The sequence below is a fragment of the Mus pahari genome, chromosome 23 (genome assembly GCF_900095145.1).
Source record: "Mus pahari chromosome 23, PAHARI_EIJ_v1.1, whole genome shotgun sequence".
Lineage (NCBI taxonomy): Eukaryota > Metazoa > Chordata > Mammalia > Rodentia > Muridae > Mus > Mus pahari.
In genome coordinates this window covers 34,898,410-34,911,075 of record NC_034612.1, presented here as the reverse complement: position 1 = coordinate 34,911,075, position 12,666 = coordinate 34,898,410, and the positions used below count along the sequence as shown (strand labels likewise).

The 12,666-nt window shown below is 49.5% G+C and overlaps 1 protein-coding gene across 1 annotated transcript in view; it reads right to left on the bottom strand.

Annotated features, from left to right (window-relative positions):
* Trrap (transformation/transcription domain associated protein) overlaps nt 1–12,666 on the bottom strand; it is a 94,764-nt gene that overhangs the window by 9,313 nt on the left and 72,785 nt on the right. The window contains exons 58-66 of the mRNA XM_029533525.1: nt 11,065–11,293; nt 10,058–10,323; nt 9,586–9,686; nt 8,017–8,218; nt 7,380–7,544; nt 6,388–6,478; nt 5,185–5,330; nt 4,212–4,473; nt 22–247 (exon numbers count right to left, since the gene is read on the bottom strand). Coding sequence (XP_029389385.1) covers nt 22–247; nt 4,212–4,473; nt 5,185–5,330; nt 6,388–6,478; nt 7,380–7,544; nt 8,017–8,218; nt 9,586–9,686; nt 10,058–10,323; nt 11,065–11,293 — 1,688 coding nt within the window. The remainder of the gene's footprint in view (nt 1–21; nt 248–4,211; nt 4,474–5,184; nt 5,331–6,387; nt 6,479–7,379; nt 7,545–8,016; nt 8,219–9,585; nt 9,687–10,057; nt 10,324–11,064; nt 11,294–12,666) is intronic.

The window sequence follows — 12,666 nt, the reverse complement described above, 5'->3', positions numbered from 1 at the left end:
TGCTAGGCCCTATGTGCTCACCGAGCGATCTTGATATAGTAATGTGTTGGCTTAGGCATCAGAAACTCCCCAGGGATCTCCACTTCGGCCGTCTGAGCTGAGAAATTGCTCAGGAAGCGACACTTTTCCTCTATGAGGAAGAACTTGGGGAGCTGCTTGGTCTTCGCCTCGAGGATCTTGATCCACTTCTTCAATTTAGAGATCAGGTTATGAAGCTTCATGGACCCTGGGACACTGAAGTCAAAATCTGCAAATCAAACAAACACGATTAAACAAGCTGCAGGGGCCGAATACAACACAACCGGGCTGGTTGCAGCACATGCCAAGCACACAGGAATCCTGCGTTCCATCCAGGGCGGGGCTGAGGACAGGGTAAGGGAGACAGTAGACACCGCCTGCGGCTGCCCATCTTACAGCCCTGCATGGACCTCACTGCAGTGTACGCTGTCTGTTTCTGGTTGGTCAACGCTATGTTCTTTCTTTCAATGACATCTATCTTGTTTGCTACATGATGACTGAGATAAGCACACTCTATCAGTGAACTGTACTTTATGCCCTGTCACTGAGGTCCACTGAATTGCGCACACGGGGCTAGAGATGTAGCTCAGTGGTAGGATGTCTGCCTAGCTCACACAAGTCCTGGGTCCACTCCACAGCACCACAGCATGTGCTCTCTGAGGCTCATCCCAGATGAAGTGTGCACCAGCAACTCCCTTACAGTACTCAATCAGGATGAATGACACTCTACTCTCCCACGCTCTGCCTCCCGAGAGAACCTGTGTGCTGTCTGCTTGGTGGATTAGCAATGAGGATTCACGCACACCTTGCTGCGTGAGAGCCCTCAGCGCTCTCCCTTCTCTTTAGGCCTGTCAGTGGAGACAAGCTCATCACATATGCACAGGGTTCCTGAGAAGCAACCTTGCAGGAACAGCTCACGCTATACTCATTTAACTCTGGCTGGGAGCTGAAGAAACCTTGTGATTTTAACTTCTTTTGGATTTTGAGATCTAGTGTGGGTCAAGTGGAACCATGTCACCAAAGAGAAAACTGGTAAGGTCAAGCAGATTGAGGAACCATGGCAAATCTAGTAATTGAGAATGATTCCTGTCCTGGAGTAAGTGCCTACCACATCCCACTAAGAAGACCATGGCAACTGGTCACGCAGCATGGAGCCCAGAGTTCTCCAGGCTGATGAGGTATCTAGATGGGCTGCCCGGAGGATTTAGCCAATTAAGCTTCCCTTTCCCAACATTCCCTTCTACAAAGGGTATTTAACCTCTGCTCCACCCTGAGTAAGTTGTGTACATCCATTTTTCACTAAACAGTTTGGACAAGCAAGGACTGACTCTCTCATCAACATCTCCGTTGGGGGGGAACCTTGTTACCAAACCACACCTAAGTCTGCTAAGTCTCCTGCAGAAGGCCTCTCTGAGCTCCAGACACTCGCCCTTTCACTAAGCTGCATTCCCCTAGCCCCAGGCTCATTGCCGGCCCACAGGACCCATTCCCAGGTGAGTGCCTGGTAGTTTGGGAACCACAGCCTCGGCCCCTGCCTGCACTGTTTCTCACCCAGGCTGGGGGTCCTATCTTAGACTGCCTTCCGTCTCCTGAGTGGATGTCCGCATTCCACAAGCCCGGCACCCCATGGTATCGAGAATGGGAAGTAGCCTAGTACCCTTGCGTTCTGTCTGCCTGAGCGGTGTCCACACACCCCAGCCACAAGACAGAACACAGACCCACATAACTGCTTCAGTCTATGTCTGAATCTCTTGCAGACTACATATGACGGAAGAATCTGACGTTTTAGATAAAGGCACCGAGGCTTCAGGTGAGCGCAGATGGATTCTCCGTGTCTAAGTAAACTGCGACGGTTTTTACCGTGCTCATCTCGAGGGCTTCCCTCTTCAACAGGGTGATGGCACTGCAGACTCCTTAGCTAACAGCCCTAATTCTTTTTCTTTTCTTATTGTTTCTCTCTCTGTAGATGTGTGATGTCTCTGTGTGTGAACAAAGTGCAGGGCTACAGGCTCACATGCACATCCTTGGATGCTACCTAACAGCTCAGGCAGGCTGTGTTACCCTCAAGCACCTTACAGTTCACAACAGGAGACCACCTGGTGAGGTGACAGGGTCACACCTGCATGCCAGGTGGAGTCACAGTAGGCTGAACCATAAAGCAACTTGCATAATTAACAGGTATCTACTATCAGTACACACATAATATAGAGTTTTAATTGCATCCTTTAAAAATAGTAAGGCTTTAAAAATGACTACAGTTGGGGATCCATCCCATCATCAGTCACCAAACCCAGACACTATGGCACATGCCAGCAAGATTTTGCTGAAGGGACCCTGATATAGGTCTCTTATGAGGCTATGCCAGTGCCTGGCAAACACAGAAGTGGATGCTCATAGTCAGCTATTGGATGGAACACAGGGCCCCCAATGGAGGAGCTAGAGAAAGTACCCAAGGAGTTGAAGGGGTCTGTACCCCTATAGGTGGAACAACAATATGAACTAACCAGTACCCCCAGAGCTCGTGTCTCTAGCTGCATATGTAGCAGAAGATGGCCTAGTCGTCCATCATTGGGAAGAGAGGCCCCTTGGTCTTGCAAACTTTATATGCCCCAGTACAGGGGAATGTCAGGGCCAAGAAGTGGGAGTGGGTGGGTAGGGGAGCAGGGCAGGGTGGTGGGGTATAGGGAACTTTCAGGATAGTATTTGAAATGTAAATAAAGGGGCTGGTGAGATGTGGGTAAGAGCACCTGACTGCTCTTCTGAAGGTCCAGAGTTCAAATCCCAGCAACCACATGGTGGCTTACAACCATCCCTAACAAGATCTGACGCCCTCTTCTGGAGTGTCTGAAGACAGCTACAGTGTACTTACATATAATAAATAAATAAATCTTTAAAAAAAAAAAAAAGAAATGTAAATAAAGAAAATATCTAATAAAAATAAATAAATAAGTTAAAAAAAAATGACTATAGTTTTAGGGCCTGGGGTGTATGGCTCCCTGCTTGAGTGCTTGGCCAGCTAGAAAGAGAGACAGAGAGAATTGCACCATGCCCCCATGGTTTCAGTATATATCCGTGAATAAAGCATGTCTTCAGAGAATTACAAAAAACCGTAAGCAAAATGTTTCATTTGATTCTGAGAAACCGAGGCAAATCGTGTTCCTATGCCTACAGGCCACTCAGAGAGTTAAAGAGATCTGTCTGGGGCAAGCTGTGTATAGAAGGCACTGTGTCACGCACACACGCATGCGAGTTAGGGAGTGATGAGGTCCCCTCAGATGAGGCATGAGAGGCCTGGGGAGGCCTTCTCCCCTGGCCCCCATCACCCTGCCCCCGCAGGTTTGTACCCACTTGTTGCTTTGAGGCCTGAACTTTAACCTTTAAAATTCTCCACGTCAACTTAAAACATTCCCCCAAAACAAAGCGAAGGAAGGCAAGGGTTTGGGCTGAAAACCTTCTCTTTTCTAACCCCTATCTCTGAAGTTCAAACTCTAGCCCTTCAGTGAAAAATAAGATACAAAGCCAGACTGTGGACAGGCACGGCTTCCTTATGTTTGAGTACTGAGACAGGGTCTCACTGTAACTTGATATATAGACCAGGCTGTCCTGGAGCTTACAGAGCGCTGCCTGCCTCTGCCTCCTGAGTGATGGGATCTAAAACAATGCACACCACCACATCTGGCCTGAGGCTATGTTTTAAGAAAGTCTAGCTGGAGAGATGGCTCAGCAGTTAAGAGCACTGGCTGTTCTTCCGAGGTTCTGAGTTCAAATCCCAGCAACCACATGGTGGCTCACAACCATCTGTAATGGGATCTGATGCCCTCTTCTGGTGTGTCTGAAGAAAACAACAATGTACTCACATAAAATAAACAAATCTTAAAAAAAAAGATTTAAAAAAAAAAAGATTTATGGGCTAGAGAGATGGCTCAGAGGGGTTGAAGGCACTGACTGTGTAATATAATCTTGGCACCCTCTTCTGGTGTGCAGACAGAACACTGTACATAATAAATAAACCAAAAAAAAAAAAAAAAAAAAAAAAAAAAAAAAAAAAAAAAAAAAAAAAAAAAAAAAAAAAAAAAAAAAAAAAAAAAAAAAAGAAAAGAAAAGAAAAGAAAAGAAAAAAAAAAAAAAAAAAAAAAAAGAAAAGAAAAGAAAAGAGAAAGTCTAAAAGAGCATGCGCCCAGCGCAAGCCTCACCTGTGGTGAACTGGCCCTTCAGCTTCTGGAAGACAGGGTCCTGGGCTGTGGCTTGTGCCCGGCGGGCCAGAGACTCAGAGGCTGCACTGGAGAACATGGTTGAGACGTTGGACACATTCTCCAGGCCCACCCCGAAAGTGCTCACCAGCTTCTTGACAAAGTTAAGAGTGTGAGGGGTGATCTTGGCATCGGATACAGCACCGCTCTTTTCAAAGGCAACAGAGTAACATTTCGCCAGGCCCTGCTGGAGCTGCCTGAGCACCTAGCAGAAGAGACAAAGAACATGAGTCGGCTGGCAGCAAGGCAGCCTGTGCCATGTAGGCACATGCACCCCAGTCACTCTGCCTTTACTGACACTCGGCAGGCACCGTGTTACCTACAAACTCTCACGGCCACATGGAACTGGCCAGAGCCCTGCAGGACACACTGCTGGGCAGAAAAGTGAGTTGTAGTCTGTCCCCAGCTCAAGTGACCACCCTTAAGGAGATAGCAGAGTGGAGACAAGGCTGAAACCCACACACTGCCACAGCCACAGCCTGTCCCTCACACAGTAGCCACCAGCAGCCAGTTAGAAAGAAACTGAGACCACAGAAGTGTGTCCAGTAGCAAGGCGCCTTAACTCCATTTCCTTCTCATTATCACATGGACACAGGCTGGCCTGGAACTCCTGCGTCCCAGGATTGCAGGAATGGACCACTATGGCTTGCTGATGAAGTGCTTGGATGAAAGCCTGGGCTCTGTGTACCCCTGGCTAGTGCTCTACCTACTGAGCTACAACACCCTCGGCCGTCATATTTCAATGACTTGAAGCTGCACTGCTGTCTGGAGAACTATTTACCTGGTCCACGGTGTGATCAACTGTAAAGAGCTGTGTTAGTCAGACTTGGGTCTGAGCACAGCCATGTCTGTAGACATGTCTGGTACCATCCACTCCCTCTACAGGAGGCAGCGGCTGCAGACCCAGGGCACCTACCTCTTCATGCCAGTTCTCTCTGAACCAGACCATCTGGTCGACGATGCCTTCCAGGGAAGACAGGAGGGTGGGGTGGAGCTCCCTCTGCATGTGCATGATTCGGCTGCAGCGCCACATGGGCGCTGTTGCTCTTATGGGCCCTGGATCTGATGCAGAATGGGACTGGTTACCCACTGAACTGGGCTGCTGTTGTCCAGAATCTGAGAGCAACACACACAACGCCAACGTCAGCGCAAGACCCACGGATGCCACCTCAGCGCATTACAGGACCCGCTGGCCACAAGAAGGCCGGTTCCTGCCATGGTGGGACAAGAGCTTTCCTCCCAGGGACAGGGTGAAGATGGCCTGGTTCTAAAAACAACTGTCCCGCTTGACTGAGGAGTGGAGAGCACAGGTGGTCCAGGGAAAATCTAGTGTGTGTGCCCACAGACTGCTGACCACCCGAGAGTCCAAGCAGGTAAGACCCATGGATCTCTGAGCCCCTGCGTCATCTGCTGTCTGATATAAAATATTTGGAAAATCATCTCCCAACATATTCCTTGCTACAAGTTAGAAGAATCTAAAAGAACGATCTAAATACTTCATCCAGGAAGGCCAACCCCCACTTGCAAAATGACATTTTTGAAAAATAAGCCACCCTTTTGAGAAATACACTACAGAACACTGCACAGCCAGCTTCCTGGTTTGAGATCACTATAATTTAGTCAGGAACTTAATAACCTTAATTTTCAGATGACCAAGCCAGAGAGCTGACATCACTGTGTGCAAGCCCCCCCCCCCCATGCTTACCAAGCACCCACACCATAAAGTCAGGTCTCTGCTCATTAAGGCTGGTCAAGGCAGAGTCAAAGGCCTGCTCTTTGTTCTTAGGCTCATCTAGAGACTAGACTGCCGACAGCTCAAGACCGCCCTCAGCAGGTCCACAGCACATTTACACACAGACATCTTGGTTGTTGAGGATTTCCCACAGTGGGGACCTCACTGGGTTCACTCTATCTCCAATAAGTCATCCCCATGAACACCTATCCCCTTGCCACAAACTCTATTCAGTCATTAGGCTTGGTCCTCTGGCCTTGACCAAAAAGTAGACTGACTGCATGTAGGAGGGGAGCTGTGGGCAGGGGTGTGCCTGTCACAGTGGTGATCTGGGGTACCCCCCATGGCCCTCTGAGCCCCCTGCCATCCACCCCAGCCACAACATACCACTCTTGTAGCGTTCCCTCTGCTCAATCTTCAGGGTCAGGTACAGAGTCCGGATGGGAAAGTAGACGGCCTGGGGATATACCCGTCCAACCTGCTGGGAGTCGGCAAGGAGTCAACTGCACTGCTCAATGGGAGAGTTCTGGGCGGTGGACAATTTGTAGGGAGAGCAACTATGCAAGCAGTGAATGGGTTTTGTTGTGCATTTGGGTCAAAGAGACCAATACCAAGCAACTGATGTAATAATAAAGTTGCTGACCAACAGATGGAATAGCTTGTTTAAAACCCCAACAGATCACAAATGCATCTCATAAATTCTACCTGGTAACTGACCACTCCTGGCAGATACCATACTCCATTTCCTTCAGTAAGTCTGAGGAAAGCAAGAAACACTGACCCGGATCTTAACCAATGAGATTCCCTGTGTATCCATTAGTCAGGGAATTGTGCGTAGGCCATTTCAGGTTATGAGTGACTCCCACTAAAGAGCAAGCCCACTAAAGGCCACTCTGGTCCATGCAACTGCAGGAGTCAAACTACCACGTAGGCAAGGTGGCCGGCGCCAGCTCTACCATACTAGTCTGTGACCAAGAGGACACCCCATCACTTAGACCTTTCAGACGTACCACAGAACACCTGCTTGTGTGTGCAGCCGCTGCATGGGCGACAACAGAGGACAGACTGAGACAGTAACCAGGCAGCTAAGCTCTAGGTCAAACTTGGGTCTCGAGTAGCGCTTATGTGATCTCAAGAAAAACCAAGTCTTCTCCAAGCATCACAGGACAATCCCATGAGGACAGAACCCACTGGAGAGGCACAGCCGGCGCTGCTCACTCAGGAGCTATGACATGCTAACCCCGTCTAACTAACTGACAAGACTAGCACTCCTTAGCCGGCGCTGCTCACTCAGGAGGAGCTATGACATGCTAACCCCGTCTAACTAACTGACAAGACTAGCACTCCTTAGGAGCCAGCATTCCTGACACTGCCCCCACCTGGCTGATGAGGTTCAACAGCAGCTTGCCCTCAGAGCCCACCAGGCAGGTGAGCAGCTGCGGGATCCATGCCAGCCACTGGATGGGGGGTACACCGATGCAGTACTTGTCTACAGCATCCGCCAGCGTGTTTTTGTCATCATCGAAACTCAGAAGCCATAGTACCTGAAGCAGGGGACAAGTTTTAGTTATATGAAATTCTGAGAGCCTCAAAGGAGGCCCCACCTTTAACTGAAGTGGTGTCGTCGACCATGAGGGAGAATCAGAACAGAGCTTACAGAGCTTCAAGTGCCACCGCAGGTAGGGTCGGCACTGGCTTAATGACCATGGATGCTGATGTACACCCCCAAGCTCATGTTCAACCAGGGATTTGAGAGACCCCCCAGCAGAGTTTATTCACATCTGCTGCAAACACTGACTCTGGCTGTGCTGTGCCTCTGCAGGGAGAGCGTGGAACCGGGCTGGATTTCAGTTCCCTCTGGCCTAGAAGGCTTCCCCCAGTGTGTGAGACCCCAGGATGCTCGGGCCTCTGGAGGGAGGGGAGTGAGCAAAGGCAAGAAAGCAGATCCGGCCGAAGCTGGATCTCAAGCCAGTCTGAGGCTGCTCTAGGGCAGAGGAAGGACTCCCCCAGTCTCACCTTGGCCAAGTACTTCCTTGACTTGCTCTCATTCTGATGCCGGCAGGCATGCAGGTAGCAGGTGATGGCAGACACGCCCAGGTGCAGCTGCCGCTCCTTCACGAAGATGCTCTCCAGGTAGTCCCCCCACATGGCCCAGGCCTTCACCAGCACATCGTGCATCTGCACGGCAGCCGAGAACGCTTTGTTGGCCTCCTCAGATCTGTGTGGAACCAAAACACACAACATGTGCCACCACTCTGCCTCACAGAGCATTGTTGGCCGCACAAACTTGGACTAGGGAGGCTGAGGCAGGCAGGAAGACTTCAAGGTCAAAGCTAGCCTAGAACACAGAGCAGCCGAGGGTCAGCCTGAGTCACGCTGTCAGGGCCCATTTCAAAACTTATAACCAGCCAACCCAACAAACTGAACATCTGAGTCATAGTAAACACACTCATGGAACTGCTGTGTGGCTTTTCCTATGCAGTCACTCTGATTCCTGGAAATGCCACCACGCCCCTGGCCACCACTCTGCCTTCCATCTGTGGGGACTGATGTATCTTCCCCATCCGACTACACCCAGGACAGCATTTCTGAGGTCTCCACACTGCAGCATGTGTCCATGTGCAGAGGGCTGTTCACGAACACTGATGCTGTCTCCACACTCTGCCTAATGACAAGTGCAGCTACGCACTCTGTGACAAGTACCTGTTTGCTTAGGTCTTTTCAGACCAGTGGTTCTCAACCTTCCTAATGCTACAACCTTTAATTCAGTTCCTAAGGCTTTGATAACCCCAATAAAACTGTTTTCTTCCTGCTTCATAACTAATTTTGCTTCTGTTAAGAACTGGAATATAAATATCTGATACGCAAACTGCAAACCCTGTGAAAGGGTTGTTTGACGACCCCACCACCATCACCATCAAGGGGTGGAGACCCACAGGTTGAGAACTTGATTTAGACCAAGGAGCAAATCTCTGGGACCAAGAACAACTCAGCCCTAACGTTTTCTGTGCAACTGCCACTTGGTCAAACTGTTCCATGACAGTGATACCAGATACCATTTTCCTACCACATTAGTGATGTGTAAGAAGAATCAGGAAAGCCTGGGCCCATGTCCGTTATGAATATAAAGCCTCCATCCCCAAACAGAACCAGCAGCCGATTCGAGAAGCACAGAGAAGCCATGGACAACTAGCAAGACATGGGTGGAGCGCAACACAACTTCATGTTTGAGATTGGATCCTGGACGGATTTGGCCCCCACACAGTTGGGAATGAGAGGCTATGACTCTCCTAAGTCAGGCAGGGGTGTGGTACTTCTGTCTGTCTAGGGGCCCAATAGGATGACTGAGACAGGCAGCTTCAGCCTTGACTGGGTAATGCACCAAGGCCAGCTAGAACAACAGAACACACAAAAGAAACAAATGGACTCCTCAGACAGAGGTCATGCCGCTCACTCTCCCCGAGAAGCAGTACAGGGCTACACATGGCTCTGCTGCTAGCTCCTCACCGCGGAGGACACCATACCGAATGCCTCAACATGAAACCACAGCTGTAGCACCTGCACCCTTCATCACAGTATACGTACTTGTTGATCTGAGCCAGGAACATTCCCTTCAGGGCGTAAAACTCGGCTGTCATCTCCTTCGTGAAGTATTTTAGGTTTGTAGACTCAATAACTTCAAGGCCCTGTTCAGAAACAGTGAGAGAGGACAAAGGCTCTTAAAATTTCTGCGCAACTCATTTCTTTTTACAAAGCCCTTCTCCCTGAAGTGCCATGCACAGCCAGAGTCCCTGTCTCTTCACAAGGCCGGTCCTCTGAGCACAGACATGCCAGGATCGACCTTACCTCCTCTTTTATAATGGTTTCTTTATCCTTAAACACATTAGCTAAGCAATGTGACCACAGATGCAGTTCTAATACTGAACAGTTTCCTTTCCCGTCTTCTGTGGGACAGACAGTTGCCCACTGTCAAGGCTGTGTTTGGAACATTCTCAACTCCCTTCCTCTCTGCCTGGCCCAGGAGCCCGACACAAATGCCCCCCCCACAGGACGCTACCTGCATGCACTCATTCTTGCCCATCACTCCTGCCAGTTGGAGGTAGCATTTCACTTGCTGTCGAATCTTCTGGAAGCAATCCACGATGGGAACGGTGGGGATGGTGTGGATACGGCTCAGTATGTCCAGCGCCACGTTAACTAGACCTTGTTTCCGGGCAATTTTCCCATACTGGATGATGGCAGAGGCTGAGGCATGAACTCCAAGCATGGCATTATTGGAACTTGGGTCATGGTGAGAGCTATTTTCATATGCAGTTACAATAGCTAAAGAGCAAAAGAATTAGCTGTCAGACACATCACATGCTTTCCCAAGTGCGCCACAATCAGGCTTAAAGAAAGAATGAAGACCACATGCAACATGGCTCATGAGAACAGGGTACCCTTCTGCTTTCCCTGTATCCCGCATCTCAGACTAGAGCCAGGAATGTGGCTTACTCGGTAGAAGACTTGTCTAACATTCACAAAACCCTAGATTTGTTCCCTAACAAAATAAAGATGGGGCACAGCAAGGCATGCCTCCAGCCCCAGTATTCAGGAGACTGAGGAGGAAGGATCAGAAGTTCAGGGTTACCCTCAGCGCTCAGTCTTAGTGAACAAGGCCAGCCTGGGATATATGAGATCCTGTCTCCAAAAACGAAAAAGAAAAAGCAAAGAAGGGGCAAGTTGAGTAAATGTGTCAGTCACTGAATCACAAAGGTGTTCCTCAAAGGATGCTTGGTGGATTTAGGGCAGGAAAACCAGGAACAGACACAAAGCCACCGGCAGCGGGGGTGGCTGAGACACAGTGCCTTCACTCAGTGGCGCTGGCCTGCACCCAAGGTCGAGCAGGAATGCCCGGCTAACTAGAAAATGTACCAAGTGGGTGGGTGGGACACAGAGCACAAAACCTTCCCAGGTTCAACTCTGCCCTCGTCATTACCACCGTTACCTTAGAATCTGGGGAAAAACAAAAAACAAAAAACAAAACGACATGAGAGCAGCAGAGCAGGGTGTCTGGAGAATTACATGATGAGTGCATGCTGGACCAGGTCGGTTTACCCTGGTAATGGTGCTGCCGCCACATGAAGACGCTGCTCCAGTGGGACAAGTCGTCAGACACGATGGGCAGCCGGTTCCTCCAGGTCTTCACCACGGTCTTCATGTCGTGGAGGCTGTTGTTCCGGCCCAGGTTGGTCGGCTGCAGGCCTGCATTGATCTGTGCAGCCTCCTGAAGCTCGATGATCTGCTGGGCAGCCTAGGGGCAGACCAGGGAAGATTCCACAGCTGGGGGCTAGGCTGAGAACTTGCCACCACGCCTAAGAACCCAGGTTTGAGTCTGAGCCCCAGAACCCAAAAGGTGGAAGGAGAAAACTGATTCTGCAAAGTTGTCCTCTGACCTCATGACTCTGGGCCAAGATGCATACAACAATACAAAACAAACCATCCCACAGCAACGAAAGGCTTCCAGAAAGTATTCTTATGGGCGTGTGTCACCTGGGTTTTCACTAAGATTTCTTAGTTGGGAGCTGGTGAGAGATCTGTGGTAAAGGAGCTGACTCCAGGACTGAGGGCTTGAACTGACCTTTGAGATACGGTAAAAGAGTATGTCCTCCGACTGTCACATATGTGTAAAACTAAAGACACTGGGTGTGGTAGTGTACATCTTTGAGCACTTGCAAGGAAGACATATGAGTTTAAGGCCAAGCTGAGTTCTACTCCAGCCAAGGTCCCATAGTGAGAGCCTGCCTCAGAAGACAAAGCAGCCGAGCCTGAGGCACACGCTGTTCACCCCAGCACTCGGACCCCTGAGTTTGAGGGAATCCTCCTGGCTACAGAGTGACTTCCAGGATAGGCCAGCTATGCATAGAAAATCTGTCTTGTAAAAACAAACATACAAACAAATAAATCAAACAACAACAGAAAGATTTCTTAGCTGTGTGGAGGCAATTATCATTTGTGTTGGATCCCCTACAACTGCCATGACAGATGGTGTGAGCCATCCTGTGGTTGCTGGGAATTGAACCTGGGCCCTCTGGAACAGCAATCAGTGTTCTTAACCGATGAGTCATCTCTCCAGCCCTAGTAATCCTATCTTTAAATGTGGTAAGACCCATCCATACCCAGACTACCAACGCACAGTTGTATTACAAACCAAGAGCACAGGAGTGAGACTGACCGCTTTTCATTCACATTCCCGGACACTCAGACATCAGGATACAGTGACACGCCGCATTATACACTACATGTCTTGAATGTGCAACTGCACAATAATTCCTCTTTTTACAGTTAACTGTCACTCATAAAAGCAAACATTAACTGTTTCCAGGCAAAGACAGTTTCTCAGTAGTCACAAGTGGGGGCTACAATGAAGGTTCTGGTCTCAACTGTGTGTGTGTGTGTGTGTGTGTGTGTGTGTGTCTGTCTGTCTGTCTGTCTGTCTGTCTGTCTGTTTGTCTGTCCTACATGTACAGAATCAAAAGACGTGAGAAACCCCTGGACACCCATCAGTCACCGCAGCCGCGACCCTCCCCTACACTGCACAGTCTGATGGTAACTATAAAATTGAAAATGTTTCAGTCGGGCTGGTGAGATGGCTCAGTGGGTAAGAGCACCTGATTGCTCTTCTGA